Source organism: Peromyscus maniculatus, chromosome 5 (genome assembly GCF_049852395.1).
Source record: "Peromyscus maniculatus bairdii isolate BWxNUB_F1_BW_parent chromosome 5, HU_Pman_BW_mat_3.1, whole genome shotgun sequence".
Lineage (NCBI taxonomy): Eukaryota > Metazoa > Chordata > Mammalia > Rodentia > Cricetidae > Peromyscus > Peromyscus maniculatus.
The window spans coordinates 127,931,485-127,947,617 of record NC_134856.1 but is presented as its reverse complement, the minus strand read 5'-3'; the positions used below and the strand labels follow the sequence as shown (position 1 = coordinate 127,947,617).

Below are 16,133 nucleotides of genomic sequence, written 5' to 3'. Positions count from 1 at the left end.
CCTAAGTTGCTTTTGGTCATGGTTTTTATATCAACAGAAAGTAAACTCTAATAGTTGCTTTGAGAATAATGACAAGCTAAAGTCATGTGTCAGCATGATGCAGTTGTTTGGGGTATGGCTGATCTATTGGCTAAACCACAGAGGTCAAATCTACAAAGAGAGAGCATGGAGAATATATTATTGAATTGTGTTCTTCTGATAAAAGTTACATCGGGATCAGAAACTCGGTCATCAGTAAAATTATACAGGAATGTGCTTTTTTTCTTCACAAATAAATAAATAAATATAATTTTTCTTAAAATTTGAAGATGAGCCCATACACTAGACATGATGGCGCACATCTTTAATTCCAGCACTCAGGAGGCAGAAGCAGGCAGATGTCTGAGTTTGAGGCTTCCATGGCTTATAGTTTTAAAAAAGGATGGACTGGGAATACAGCTCAGTCTATGTAAGGCCTTAAGTTCACTGCAAAAGATAGGGGATGGATGGATGGATGGATGGATGGATGGATGGATGGATGGATGGATGGATGGGTGGATGGATGGGTGGGTGGATGATTGATAGATAGATAGATAGATAGATAGACCGACAGATAGATTGATAGATTGCAATGAATGGTCTCAAATATTTTTTTTTTTTTTTTTTTTTTTTTTGGTTTTTCGAGACAGGGTTTCTCTGTGTAGCTTTGCGCCTTTCCTGGAGCTCACTTGGTAGCCCAGGCTGGCCTCGAACTCACAGAGATCCGCCTGGTTCTGCCTCCCGAGTGCTGGGATTAAAGGCGTGCGCCACCACCGCCCGGCTTGGTCTCAAATATTTTTAAATGGGTGACTGATTTTATCCCCTCTTAGAGATGATGAACTATGGAAAGACATATACTTTAGTGTTTCTTTTATGAGAGCTCTAATTTTTTTTTTTTTTAAATCTCTTCAGGTGATAATTAAAGAGGCAACTGGGCTACCTTTGAGCCTCTCCAATTTCGTCTTCTGTCAGTACACGTTCTGGGACCAGTGTGAGTCTACAGTGGCTGCCCCAGTGGTGGATCCAGACGTGCCTTCCCCGCAGTCCAAGGACGCCCAGTACACAGTGACCTTCTCTCACTGTAAGGTACAGATGCAGTCACAAAATGAGGTTCTGGGCCAAGGGTGGCACTCTACGGTGAAGTGTGTGCTTGAGGCTCCTGGGTCAGTCCCTAGCACCCAAACAGCCACCACAGGGCCAGCATCAGCTGCATGGTGGGCAATGGACTTGGGCACGGACTTTTAAAACTCAACGTTTTTTTTGCCATGTACTCTACAGCATTACATGTAATTCTGGTGTTTGAACAGGACAATCACCTAGAATTCTGGTTTGAACACCTTCCAATCATGTGGAACTTTTTCTTTCTTTCTTTCTCAATTCTCAAAGATCCCTTATAAATTTTTTAAAATGTTTTTATTATTGTCCAGCAGTTTCAGAAGTTTAGTCATTTTCCTGCTCAGCTCCATTTTCCCCCTCCCGCCTTTTGCCCCAAAGCCCTTCTTCCCTGTGAGTCACCCCCTACTTTCCTCTTCCTGTGTCACCCACTGGGTTAAGAGTTTCTTGCCTGAGCATGGGGGAGGTTATAGGCCGCCCCACCACTGAAGAACATGACATACCTTCTCCCCACATCCCTGAAATTCTAAGAGTCCTGCCATGGAGCTCAAGCAGGCCTGGGACTCAGGATGTGACCTGCTCTGCCCTCTGACTCATGGCCATCCTCCTTGTCAGCCTCCCAAGGGGTGGGATTGCAGGCAGGAGCCCCAGGCCTGGCTAAAATCTACTTAGAAGTTCTCTCCATATGTGCTGGCTCGTGCCTGTAATCCTGGCACTCAGGAGGCTGGAGCAGCAAGATCACACATTCCAGGGCAGGAGATCCTCTCTCAGCAAAGTTTTCCTTGGAAGTTCTTTGGTTTTAATTGAACATAATATCTGCCTGGACTTTGTAAAGCTCAAATGTTCTTCATTACAAATTCAAATAATTAGGAAATATATAAAATGAAATCAGAACAGTCTTAATTTGCAATCTTATTCTTTTTTTTTAAAGATTTATTTATTATGTATATAGTGTTCTGCCTGCATTTATGACTGCAGACCAGAAGAGGGCACCAGATCTCATTACAGATGGTTGTGAGCCACCATGTGGTTGCTGGACCTTTGGAAGAGCAGCCAGTACTCTTAACAGCTGAGCCATCTCTCCAGCCCTACTTGCAGTCTTATTCTACATATATTACCTTTATTTTTATTTTATCTTCTGAGATGGAGTCTTGCTATATTGCCCATGCTGGCCTTGAACTCCTGGACTTGCTCTATCCCCCTGAGTAGCTGGGACATCAGTTGCAAGTCCCTATGCCCGCCACATATTTTAGTAAGCTATTGTCTATGTTCTTACCTTTCTTGCTTTTGTGGCTTTCACTTGGCAATATTACCTAATGATTTCTCTAAGATGGACTCTGCCCCATGTGAGACTTCTTCCAGATGACCTGTCCAGACCACTTCTCTGCAAATGGTGTCTGTTCCTTCTGACTGTAGCTTAGAAAACTCATTCCTGTGACCACCTATAAAACCTCATATGTGCAAGACTGCTGTTTCCTTTGCTGAAAGTAAATAGCCCACTTTTCTTTCTTTCTTTTTTTTAAATAAAAATTTGCTTATTTAGGGCCAAACGGTGGTGGCACACACCTTTAATCCCAGCACTTGGGAGGCAGAGGCAGGCGGATCTCTGTGAATTTGAGGCCAGCCTGGTCTACGGAGTGAGTTCCAGGACAGCCAGGGCTACACAAAGAAACCCTGTCTCCAAAAACAAAACAAACAACAGCAACAACAACAACAAAGATTTGCTTATTGATTCATTCAGTGTATATGAGTGTTTTGCGTATGTTCTCTGTGTGCTGTGTAGATGCCTACTGCTCCCAGAGGCTGGAAGAGGGCATCAGAGGATCTGGAGCTAGGGGTACAGGTAGTTGTAAGCTGCCAGGTGGGTGCTGGGAACCCAAATGGGGTCCTCAGGAAGAAAAACAGATGTCTTAAACCATTGAACTAGCTCTACAGCCCCAAGCCTACATTTCTTGACCCATATTTGCCAAACCACATTCTTAAAATCTTTAGTTATTATTTTTTACGTGCATTATTTATTTTTGACTACTTAAGTTAGCATGCCAAGTCGTGGGCATTTTCCTACAGATGAGTCCTTCTATCTTGTTCTAATCCGTCCCCTCTCCCCCTGCTGTCCTGTCCCAGACTCTTCCCCTCACACTCTGGTTCCTTTCTCCTCCTAAGTAATGCCCCACCCCCACCCCGCCATTTTGGTCGTTCTTATTACTGTTTTCCTAACAGTCTTTTAAATATTCCCCATCCCTCTTTGGATCCACAGGCCTGTTTGTACCAGAAAGACACAGGCCGGATCTTAAGTGTGTGCTGTTTGATAACTGTGTAAATACACGTGGATCCCAAAGCCCCTGGGTTCACAGGGTGATTTTAGAGGTTGTTGGTTTTTTTTGTTTTGTTTTGTTTTTCACTTCTGAAGTACGTAGATTGAACTCGTTGACCATTGTTTCTTTTCCTTCTAAAATTCTGGGTCTGTCTCCAGGTGAAATAAGAAAGTAGACAGAATAGGCTCCGCCAGCTTAGTAGCTCTTTCTGGAAATGAGTCATGAAATAACTGTACCGAGTCTCTGCTTGGGCTCCTGAGGAGGCTGATGGGAAGGAAAGTGGTTCAACTTCGGGCTTACTGGGTGTTCCGAGTGAGCAGCCCCGGTTCTCAGGGAGATCTCAATTTCCGCAGCCGTGGGTTTGTTTTTTAGAGTGAGGAACTGAAGCTAGACACACTCAAGAGCAAGAGCCTAGGCCGTGAAGAAATCAGATAGTTGGAGTCCCTTACTCAGTAAGTCTCCAAGTGCAGGAGGGTCATCTGGAGGTCAGAGTGGTTCACTGGAGCTGGCCGTGAGCCCAAGTAAGAGACTGCAGATCCCCGCTGTGCACCTAAAGCCAGAAGTTTGAGTTCAGCTTTCTTCATTAGAACTGAGTCACCTCCTGGATCCCTTCCAGATACAACGTCCTGTGCTCCTTCATGCCTTCCTGCAGATCAGAAGAGATGGGTTTAAGGTTGAGAGCGGATAAGTGGGTGCCATTATGCCTGACTCTCAGTGTGCTGTCCTGCCTTCTGCTTGTCCCAGGACTACGTGGTGACTGTCACAGAGGAGTTCCTAGAGTTCATTTCTGATGGCGCACTCGCAATTGAAGTGTGGGGCCACAGGTGTGCTGGGAATGGAAGCTCCATCTGGGAGGTCGATTCACTCCATGCGAAGACAAGAACATTGCATGACAGGTTGGTTCTTGCTGCGAGCATTTAAGAACATTGCATGACAGGTTTGTTCTTGCTGTGGGCATCAGACCCAGGGGTCAGGAGCAGCTCGTGACCGTAAGTGAGAGTGGACGCCTCAAACCCTGGGGCTTCGAGCGAGTTGCTCAGCCTTCGAGCCCATTTCCTCCTCCGTAAAATTAGAATGCTAGAAACGTCAAAACACACTACGGCAGTGAGTCATTGCAACCGGCAAGACTGAAATAATTGCTGTATTTATGTGAAAACAAAATCCTTGATGTTACTTAACATCATGCACAGAAATTACTACAAGATAGTCATATGTTTATTTTTAAAGTTTTTATTACAGTATTTGTGTAATGAAGGTCAGAGGACAGCTTGCAGGAGCCAGTTGTCAGCTTCCGCCAGGTGGTTCCCAGGGATTGAACTCAGGTCATCTGGTTTGAAGGCAAACCAACCCTTTGCCTACTGGGCTATCTTAGTGACCCAAATCGTAAATTTAAATGCAAAACAAAATCTATAAATCTGGTAGAAGAAAATAGTAGGATATCCTTTCATAAGTTTGTATTGCTTTTCAGGGTTTTTTTGAGACGTGGTTTGGGTATAGGCTGGGCTGGCCTCACATTTATGGCAGTCTCTTGCCTCAAGCTCCCAAGTGTTGAAGTTGCACATAGGCGCCACCATGCCCTGAGATTTTGTCAATGTCATTGTTGATGATGTTGTTTTAACCAAATGCTCTCTATAGAACCCATCTGGCCTCAGACTTGCAATCCTCCTGCCTCAGCAAGTGCTGGTATTACTGGTGTGCCCCGTGCTGCCTGGATGGGGGTGGTATTGTTACAGCTTTGACATGGTCGCAGGTTCTCAGGCCGCAATAGCCATAGGAGGGAAACTTCCGGGTTGGACTTAATTCTACATCAAAGGCATAACTATGAAAATCAATAAGCCACCACAGTCTAAGAGAAAGCTCCCAATGTCTTCTTTTTTTCTTTATAGCATTTCTAGAGACTGGACGTAGGTCTTTCCACATGCAAAACAAGCACTCTACCATTCAGCCCTAGCCCTAAAATTGGCAATTTCTTCTAAAGTTGATCATTTGCCTCTTCTGTGACCCAGCAACCCCACACCCGGGTGTTTACTTGCTTAATCTGTGTACATCACTAAATGTAAGGTACGGGTCAGTTGAACAGCCCGCGAGTCCATACCGCAGGTTTGGGTTGAGAGTTCATCCAGGCGGGAATCTGTGAGACATCTCTGGCACAGTGCCAGTACGTGCTCAGTGATGGACGTTTATTAACACAGTTTGCTAACCGCGGCCCTGGGTGATTCGGTGCTTGTTGGGATGTGGTTTTTGCAGGTGGAACGAAGTAACTCGAAGAATAGAAATGTGGATCTCCATATTGGAACTGAACGAGCTAGGGGAATATGCTGCCGTGGAGCTTCACCAGGCGAAAGACGTCAATACCGGAGGCGTCTTTCAACTCAGGCAGGTACGGAGCTTTTGTGTGTGTGTGTTTTTCACTCTTAGAGTTTCTAGGCGTACCCCAATTCTCTTGTATTTCTATTCTCAAATGATTTCCCTTGTTTCCTTCCTCTCTCCCCATCCCCGTCTCTGGCGTCTTCTCTGCCTTCACGCCTGCAGGGTCACTCCCGCAGAGTGCAGGTCACAGTGAAACCTGTACAGCACTCGGGGACACTGCCACTCATGGTTGAAGCCATCCTGTCGGTATCCATCGGCTGCGTGACTGCACGGTCCACCAAGCTGCAGAGGGGGCTGGACAGTTACCAGGTAGGACGCAGGTCTGGGGGAGCAGGTGCCAAAGACTGGGGGTGTAGCTTGGTAGCTGGGTTCTATACCCAGTACTTCAGAAATTTAAAAATTAATAATAATTTAAAAAAAAAATAAAGGGTTTACAGAGATGGCTCATCAGTTAAGAATGTATCCTGCTCTTACAGAGAACCCAAATGCAATTCTCAGCACCCATGTTAGAAAGCTCATAAGTAAGCACCTGTAACTCCATCTCCGGGGGATCCAGTGCCTTCTTCTGGCCTCTGAGGGCACCTGAGCTTGCTCATGCCCACACTCAAACAGACATGCATACACATGATTAAAAAGAAAATACTTTACTTAAAAAGTAAGTAAGGAATTTAAAAATCCGTGCAGAAGTGAGGACATTGGTGTACAGTGGAAATCTTATTTGGGAGTTCACAAACAACAGTTACCTTACCTGCGCATCTTCCCCCAGGTCACTTCCCGTCTGCTGCCTTTTTTCTAAATATGAAATGCTGTGTTTGCCTGGTTACTTAGTAATGTTTACTTCTTCAGGCTCTAGTGGTCACCTGCTTTGGGCTGCTTTTATTTTATATCCTGCCCAATGTATGTGAACAATACGAACAATACTGCTGTCCCAATCCACCTGCATTGCTCTCAGAAAATTGCTCCTGTGTATTATCGCTTTAAACCAGTCTTGACTGCTCTTTTTTGTTGTTATAAAAACTGTGCATGGGGGCTGGAGAGATGGCCCAGTGGTTAAGAGCACTGGCTGCTCTTTCAGAGGCCCTGACTTCAATTCCCAGCAACCACATGGTGGCTCACAACCGACTATGATAGGATCAGATGCCCTCTTCTTTCATATGTAGGAATACATGCAAGCAGACCACTCATAAATACATAAAATACATAAATCAATATATCTTTAAAAAATAAAATAATAAAAACTGTGCACATGATCATTTTGTCCATTAACTCTCCATCCTTGAAGTCCATTGTTCTAATTAAGAAATAAAAAGATGCTGGTTATGATAGCACATGCCCATCATCCCAACACTTGGAATGTGGACTCAGGAGAACTGGAGTTCAGGATCATCCTCAGCTTCAGCTGCATAGTGAGCTTGAGGGTAGCCTGGGCTACATGAGACACTGTGGAGGGTGGGCAGTGCAGAAAACTAGTCTGTGCCCTGGGAGAATAAACTTCAGTAATTATCTTCCTACCGTGGCTTGGAAGAATGTATGTGCTTCAAGGGTCTGGGCACAGTTGAACCAGGGTCCCCTACAGTCAAATGTGGTAGAAAGCATCTCTCTACTTTGCCAAAGAGAAAATGTCTCCCCTCCATTTCTCTGGGGCGTCTGGGTATCAGCCCAGCCAATCCTGAGAAATGGTTCATCTTCATCTTCTACCAGAGTTTCTCTGATTTCATGGTGTTGGGGCAGATTTTTCTGAAAGCTAGAGATGAATGCAGAGTCCTGGGCTTTTCCAGACACTGCCTTCCTCCTTTCTGACTACACTTCCCTGCAGCTCAAAGTCTGCATGCTTCCTTAGAGCAAGAGCAAAGGATAAGGAGATAGGGCCCATGGTCTGGGGCGCTTCTTTAGCACACTTGTGTGTTTATAGCCTATGAGTAAGGAATTAAATTATGTATGTCCTCGCTCCAGGGAAGTCCCTCTCAGAGCCAGTAACTTCCAGGGTGGCCACAAGAATTATTTGGTAGCACAAGACTTACAGTCAGGAGACCCAGATTTTCCTTCCACTTCCGAGTTCACTTAAATACTGAATTCTTTTTCTTTTCTAAAACGATGAAATAGATGCAGTAATTCTCAGAATTTCTTTCTGCAATAAAACTGTGTGGTTCAATCAATCTCCAGCACAAGATAAAACATAGAGTTCGTGTAACTTAGGCTGCGACTTCCAAAATGAAAATCACCAGCTTTGCTAAATGTTCCCATTTCAAGGGCTTTATAAGAATCCTTTGTAGTTTTTTTTAAATTTTTTATTATTTTATCTTGTGTGTGTGAGTGTTTTGATTATATGCATGTCTGTGCACCACGTACATGCCTGGTGCCCATGAAGGCCAGAAAAGTTCCTGAATCATTGGAAAATGGAGTCATAGATGGTTGTGAACCACCGTGCGGGTGTTGGGAATCAAACCTGGTCCCCCTATAAGAGCAGCCAATGTTCTTAACCACTGAGCCATCTCAAGCCCCTCCCTATTTGTAATTTTTTAAATAGCTGTACCTCTTGAGTTAAAAATTATTTTTATTTTATTTTATCTTATTTTTTGTCTGGGCATGGTGGCGCATGCCTCGGGAGCAGAGGTGGTCTGTTCTTTTCTGTAAGTCCAAGGCCAGCCTGGTCTACACAGTGAATTCCAGGCATATTGAGGCACTGTCAGAAAAAATAAACAACACCAAAAGAACTGATTATTTGTTCAAAATGTGGATTTTAAAAAAATTGACTGTAGCTCGGTACTGCATGGTTTCCTAAGAGTGAGCTACCCGGGCTAGGGTAGTGGTGGCTGGTTGTAAAACACATGCTTATTATAAAATTATAAACATATGTGAAGGCCTGGGCTCAGTCCTCAGCACCTCAAGAGAGAAGCTTAGTGTGAGCCATGCAGCATCCAGCTGTGGTTATTTGATCCTCCTTCCCATGGTCAAGGTCATTTCTACAGACCACTGTTGGCTCAGTACTTTATGTCCTGATTGCTGAAGCCAATGCAGTGTACAAGGTGTTAAAGCCTGAAAGCTCAGGCTGGGTCTTGGTTGGTGAAAGTACCTTAAAGTCTAAAATGTAATGTTATATGTTATCATTGTCTGTTCTTTGACATCTGTAAAGAAAATCACTTCAAGATAAAGTCTTTCAGCATTCAGCTTCCACTTAATGCATTAATCTTAGAACTGCTAGTAGTAACAGCCAGACTTTGAAAGTCATGTATTGTGAAGTGTACATGTGAAAATAATTTTAACTACATTTTAATGACTGTAATATTTTCTCATGTCATTAAAAAATATTGTTATAGCCGGGTGGTGGTGGCACAGGCCTTTAATCCCAGCACTCGGGAGGCAGAGGCAGGCTGATCTCTGTGAGTTCAAGGCCAGCCTCTTCTACAAAGCGAGATCCAGGATAGGCACCAAAACTACACAGAGAAACCCTTTCTCGAAAAAACAAAACAACAACAACAACAACAAAAAAAAGGTTGTTATAAATTTAAATAAAAGTTTTCACTGGGCATAGTGGAGCATTCCTGTAATCCCAAAATTTGGGAGACAGAGGCAAGAGGACCACTGTAGGTTCAAGGTCAGCCTGGTCTCCGTAGTGAGATCCAAACCAACCAGGACTGCATAGTGAGACCCTGCCTGTGAAGAGACAATGATGAATCAAGGGATCTGTATCTCGTTTCTAAGGAAAACTGTCTCTTCCCCCAAACTCTTGTTTTCATTGGGGTTCTTTTTCTTGCCTAAGCTTTTTAACCAAAATTGTTACCCTGTGTAATCATTGCAAAATGTACCCATGCCTTTGGGGCAGTTGTGGTCCATCTACAGAGGACACTGGTGACCTGTGCATTCCAGTGGCTCAGCTTCCCCTGAAGTAGCCAGCACAGAACCTTCCGTGCCTTAAGCCTGGGTCCCCAGGTGTTCCTGTGGCAAGCAACTTCATCCCTGTGAGCGATGATCTCCAAGAATGGCTGCTGGGGATGGTGCCCTGAGCGGCCACCATCTGTGTGAACCTTGGATTAATCATTTCATCCTCTAGGGTCTCTGTGAGAAGAGGATCTCTAACTCCTTCATAGGTTAGCCTTCTGTCCAACTAAGATCATGCCAAACCAGGCAGCCTACCCGGAATACATGTGGAATACAGTGGTGCAAGGCCTGGCCCAGGATGTTGTTTTCAATCCTTATCTAAGAGAATTCTCTTTAAAAAAAAATGGGAGTGTTAAGATGACTCATGGGAAAGGCGCTTGCCTCCAAGCCTGACAACTTGAGTTTGAGCCCCTAGAACCAACATGGTGGAAGGAGAGAAATGATTCTCACAAGTTGTCCTCTATCTCTCTCACACATACACACACAGAAAGAGAGACAGACAGACAGATGAATTTAATTCTTCCTAACCTATTGGGATTCAGTGAAATGGCGCTAATGTTGTGTGAGGCATCCATTGTAACGTGTTAAATTATTTTCCCTGTGTGCTGTTTGAGAAAACAAAATGCATGTCCTTTATGTTTATTTTTCCCCCCAGAGAGATGAGGAGGATGGCGATGATATGGATAGTTATCAGGTATTGCTGCCACTGTCAATCCTGTGCATGGGGCACAGCTCTTGCTAATCGCCAGCCTTCGCAAAGCAGAGCCCAGGGAGGTGGAAACAGGGCCCCAGAGTGAGAACATGCACTTTCTCACTTGCTTTGGTCTGCTTTGTATGTGATCAGAAACACAATATTGTTTCTCTCAATGTTCCTGTTGATTCCAAATCTGTAACCAGATACTGCATTGTTTGCTCTGCCGGTTCCAGTGGCCATGCTGGGCAAGACCATGATGGCTATATTAAGATGAATGATCTCAAAAAACACACTGCTCTCCATTCACAGTTTTCTGGCCCACTCTTGTCTTTCCTCTGCTAAACTGCACTTTGCCTATCACTTCTAGAAGATTAGTGTTACCCTAAATGCCATTTGATTAAAAACAAGACAACGCTTTTATTGGGCCATAAGCTTGGAGTCTGTGTGCAGACCTTTGTTTTATTTAACCAGCTTAGTTCATTATGTTGAGAATTTAAATAGCAGTGTTCTCTTGTTGGAAATGGAGAAAAGGGGATGAGCACATGTGGCATAGATACTCAGTCAGCCTCAACTAGCCGGACAACCATGGATGATGGTGGGGTCATGGTCAAAGTAGTCAGCCGAGATGAAAGTTTCAGGCATGAGTTCCCAGTCTTTGTACTGCTTTCCCATCCAAGTTGAAAGGATGGGTTCTCAGTGAGTCTTCTGTATGTCAGTTGTGGGGTCATTGTAGGAAAAGCTTTACAGTTCCCACTCTAAGTATTAGGTCATCATTGTTGTTAGGAGTAAGGCCAGAGAGCATCTGGGGTAGAATTGATGGTTTTTCCTTCCCTACTCACAGTTTTACTAAGAAAGGATGGAAGTGAACATAGACCTTGGGGTGGGGGGTAGGGGTGGGGTCAGCATCCCCTCAGGTCTCAGCTGTGCCATCAACTAACGTCTTGTGGCTTTGGGCGTGCTTCCTGCCATGTTCACAGTGGAGTCCAGCAGCTGCTTCTGGGAGTTCTTCTAGCATGGCTGACTGCATGTGGAGATTTTGCATGGGAGATTTTTGGTTATCCTTGTGGTGGTGGGCTGTACAATCTTTGCAGCAAATTTAGAAGGTTTTCTGTTGACCTATTCTTTGCATTTCAGAAAAATCGTGTATTACTAGTAAGGCCATTGAACTCTGAACTACATAAATACCTGTCACTCTTCTTACTGTTTGATGTTCTGGGCTTTGAGCTATGCTTATGGTATCCTCCTGCTCGAGACCACACATCTTTCAGTGAATTGCTGCCATGCAGATGCACACAGACATGGGTGTGCACACATGCAGCGGAAAGTCATCTTGCAGCATAAATATCATCCTGCTGTAGCATCGTTTGAGCTTGTCTTGCCTTTCAGTGTAACTATCCTGCTGATCCAGGGGTTCTGATTTCTGGGTACCAACATCCATGGTCAGCATGGCATAGTCTATGACCTCTGCTTTCTCACATATTAATTAATCACTATGACATTCAATGGCCTTTCCTAATGAAAAGTTCCCCAATCTACTTAAATATCTTTTTTTATACAAAAGGAATCATTGTCTACACATTCTCTAAAGAAAAAAATCTTCCTTCTCTTGTTGTCAGGAAGAAGACTTGAACTGTGTAAGAGAGAGATGGTCAGATGCACTCATTAAACGACGGGAATACTTAGACGAACAGATTAAAAAAGTCAGCAATAAAAAAGGTACGTGATGGGGTCCAGGAGTTGGCTCAGCAGATAAAGGCACTTGCCACGAAGCCTGCAACACAAGTTCAATCCCCAGAGCCCACATGATAGGAGAGAACTGATGCTCACAAACTATCCTCTCGTGCCCACATGTACACTTGTCCCATCCCACACACAAAATAAATAAATGTTAAAAAAAAATGTACGTGGAATTAAACTCTCCCAGGAGTAGCTTTTTCAGTATTTTACAGTGGCAATAATAATAATAATAATCCTTGTGAGGATTATTAATCCCAGCTCTTGAGATACAGAGGCAAATGGATCTCTGTGAGCTCAAGGCAAGCAAGTTCCAGACCAGCCAGGGGTACATAGTGAACCCCATGTCTCAAATAAATGGATGGATGGATGGATGGATGGATGGATGGATGGAGAGATGGATGGAGGGATGGATGGAGGGATGGAGAGATGGATGGATGGATGGATGGATGGATGGATGGATGGATGGATGGATGGAGAGATGGATGGAGAAATGGATGGATAGATAGATGGAGAAATGGATGGATGGATGGATGGATGGAGAAATGGATGGATGGATGGATGGATGGATGGATGGATGGATGGATGGATGGATGGATGGATAACCTTGTACTCTCAACTTGACTTCACAGTCACTCAGGGTACTTAATGCTTTGCCAGTACATGTGGATGTTCCTCCATTTCATGTCAACAAAATTCACCTTGATAAACCATCTTAGTCCAGTATGTGGTGTGTGTGCCTAGGCCACTGATGAAAATTCAGTGAGTATACCCAGGGAAGCCCAAAATTGAGTTAGGTGCATGAAGATGTAAAGAAAAATTTTATCCAGTAAAATTCTTTTCACAATGAACATGAAAGAAAATAAAGGTTTTTCAGAGTGAGGTATACAATGCTTTTAAATCCCCTGTAACATGGCTTATCATTTTATAAAATCACACCCATTAATAAACTGGATCATTCCAGCAAGTGTGTAAAGTAGATACAGTGTGTATTCCTAACCCTTTCCCAGATCCAGCACTAGTAATACAAACCCCTTTCTGGCCCCTGTCCCTACTCTGTGTATTTCCTTTGGCCTCTGCTACCTGAAGCTGGTGTCACGTCCTCTCCTTGTCTGGATGTCCATGCTTGATCTTCAGAGCCTTGGTTCCTTCTTTGGAATATGGTGGACATATACACCATTTTGGATGTTCCAGCATGAACAACCCAGTTGTGTTCCATTTAACAGCTGCCCCTTCTCTTCTGCTGTCTCCCATGTCTTCCTGACATTCCACAGAGAAAACAGAAGACGACATGGAGCGGGAAGCCAGGCTGGTGGAGCAGTGGGTGGGGCTGACGGAGGAGAGGAATGCAGTGCTGGTGCCTGCCCCCGGCAGCGGGATCCCCGGGGCACCTGCTGATTGGTAAGCCACCCTTTATGCAGGCCAGGCAGGGTGCTGAACATGGCCTGTGACAGGAGCAGATAGCTTTCCGGGATCAACTAGCCACAGCTGAGGGAAGGGCCACCCGTCTCCAGCATTCCATCCTCTATCACTTCCCCACCACATCCAGCTTCTTCCAAAGGTGACCTGACTGGGGGTAAATGCTACCTCCCTTCTTCCTCTGAATGAGCAACTTGGATCCTGTTTCCTCCCTCTAGACTGAGAAGGAGGTTTCACAGTATACTAGGCTGGAAGGGGCCTTCAAAATACATTAAAAAAACACACAAAATAGATCTTTTTTTTGTTTTTGTTTTTTGGGGTTTTTTTTGTTTGTTTGTTTTTCAAGACAAAACTTTCAAGACAGTTTTGATGCCTGTCCTGGATTTCGCTCTGTAGCCCAGGCTGGCCTCGAACTCACAGAGATCCGCCAGGCTCTGCCTCCCAAGTGCTGAGATTAAAGGTGTGCGCCACCACCGCCCGACTGCTCTGTTGATTTCTAACTCTCATTCTCACTACAAAACCATGTCTTGGACATTGACTTATGTATTGTTCTTGTTGTTGTTTAGGGTTTTTTTGCTCTTGTTTGGGGGTTTGCCTTTTGACTTGTGTCTTGGTTTTGCAGTGCTGGAGATCAAACTCAGGGCCTCCATGTGAGGCGAGCTCTCTACCACCAGGCTACATCCCCAGCCTTTGCTCTGAGTGGGTAGGAGAAAATCCAACATCCCCTTTGAACACAATACACGTGTCCAGGTCTGCTCTGAACAAATGGACGCACTAGTGTTATTTCCATCTCTCTTGATAATGGAAGTGGTTTCCTGGTCTTCTCCAGGAAGTGGGAGAACCTAGTCTGCAGGCACAGAACTTTCAGCCTGCTATCTCTCCATGCAGCTTCTGCCTTTGTGTTACAACCCTGTAGGTAGTGTGCAGTCTCTCTGCAGGCTGCTCCCGGTGAGGAGTCAGCGCCTTCCAACCTTACTGCTCCTCAGAGCCCGCCCTCGTAAGTCGTCCTCACCTCAGCCTCTCTCATGTGATGTTGTCCAGCCTCACATCATCTTGAGTATTCATAAAATGTCACCTTGAGTCCTCCCCTAGATTGGCTTCAGAAGAGGAAGCATTTGACCAGGGCTCCTGAAGAGCCCTCTGCGGTGATTCTAATCAAGCTGGGCCAGTGTGAGCAGTATGCTTGCCTGGTCTCTGCTGTGCACATCACCTCCCTTCACAGGTTGTGCTCACTCCCTTGGAGTTTTCTGTGTTTCTGTTCCTTTTGTTTACCTTCTCTAGGCTCTGGTCCATCCCCTTCCATCTAACAGCACCCTTGTCTCTTGCCCTATGGCTGGAATTGTTTCTTTTCTTTAAAAATATCTCATTTATTTAGCCAGGCAGTGGTGGCACATTCCTTTAATCCAGCACTTGGGAGGCAGAGCCAGGTGGATCTCTGTGAGTTCGAGGCCAGCCTGGGCTGCAGAGCGAGATCCAGGACAGGCACCAAAACTACACAGAGAAATCCTGTCTCGAAAAAACAAAAACAAAAAAAAAAAAAACCTATAAAAATATTTATTTCTTATTCTTAGGTGTATGAATGTTTTGCCTATGTGTATTTTATATGCACCATGTGTGTGCCTGATGCCTGAAAAGGCCAGGAGAGGGCATCACATCCCCTGGGACTGGAGTTATAGAGAGTTGTGAGTCACAGTTGGGTGCTGGGAACTAACCTGAGTCCTCTGAAAAAAGAGAAAATGTTCTTAACTGTTGATCCATCTCTTCAAGTCCTGGAACTATTTCTTGAAAGGCTTTAAAAAAACTTTGTATTAGATACTCACAGCTAATGCATGACTGATACTTCTTTTATACATCACAATAATTCCCATGACTTGTGTCAACATGGGAGTCAAAAAATGATGTGTTTTTATAGCAAAGTTTACTTTCGAAAATAAAAAGCTAGAAATGATAGGTGCTGGGGATATGGCTTAGTGGTGCCTGCGGTCAATCCTGACAGTCTGGGTTTAATCCAGGACTCCTGTAAACTGTCCTCCGCCTTGGCCATGTGCCCTTCACACACAGAGACACAGACACAGTCAGATAAACAGAATAGAGAGATGTGATGGTGCGACATGTGTAGATCCCACAACCCCACAGTGGGTCCTTCTGTTTCCATAGCTTTCTAGAGTTTTCTTAATTAAAAAAAATATAAAACACACATGTTCTTATGATTAAATTTTGTTGTTGAATTTAGGGTCCCACCTCCTGGAATGGAAACACACATACCAGTCCTCTTTCTGGATCTGAATGGTAAGTAGGCACTTAGCCCATCCCGGGGTTATCAAAGTCAGCTAAGATCTTCATCTCCTCAGACTTGTATTCTTTGGTACATGAATCACTTCGGTAATTACTGGTATGGCACACTAGGCCACAGTTTGGCTCTGGACACATCATAAGCATGGCATATGGTCACTGGAAGAGAGACGTGGTGTCTAATCTCACACAAAGCACCCCGGACATTGAAAATGACAACAGGAACACAAAGCATGTGCTCTGGGATAGTAATGATTGACATCACCAGCAAAAGGAGTGGCCCCTGGAGACTGTGTGTT

At 44.5% G+C, this 16,133-nt stretch overlaps 1 protein-coding gene across 8 annotated transcripts in view; it reads left to right on the top strand.

Moving 5' to 3' along the window:
- Positions 1-16,133, top strand: part of Kif13a (kinesin family member 13A) — a 191,285-nt gene that overhangs the window by 147,042 nt on the left and 28,110 nt on the right. For 5 of the 8 annotated variants that reach the window (XM_042278418.2, XM_042278420.2, XM_006972846.4 and 2 more), the window contains 8 exons: positions 931-1,104; positions 4,191-4,342; positions 5,694-5,826; positions 5,979-6,125; positions 10,351-10,389; positions 12,006-12,105; positions 13,398-13,524; positions 15,776-15,831. In XM_042278418.2, coding sequence (XP_042134352.1) covers positions 931-1,104; positions 4,191-4,342; positions 5,694-5,826; positions 5,979-6,125; positions 10,351-10,389; positions 12,006-12,105; positions 13,398-13,524; positions 15,776-15,831 — 928 coding nt within the window. The remainder of the gene's footprint in view (positions 1-930; positions 1,105-4,190; positions 4,343-5,693; positions 5,827-5,978; positions 6,126-10,350; positions 10,390-12,005; positions 12,106-13,397; positions 13,525-15,775; positions 15,832-16,133) is intronic. The other 3 variants (XM_015991218.3, XM_015991214.3, XM_042278419.2) reach the window with 1 other exon arrangement.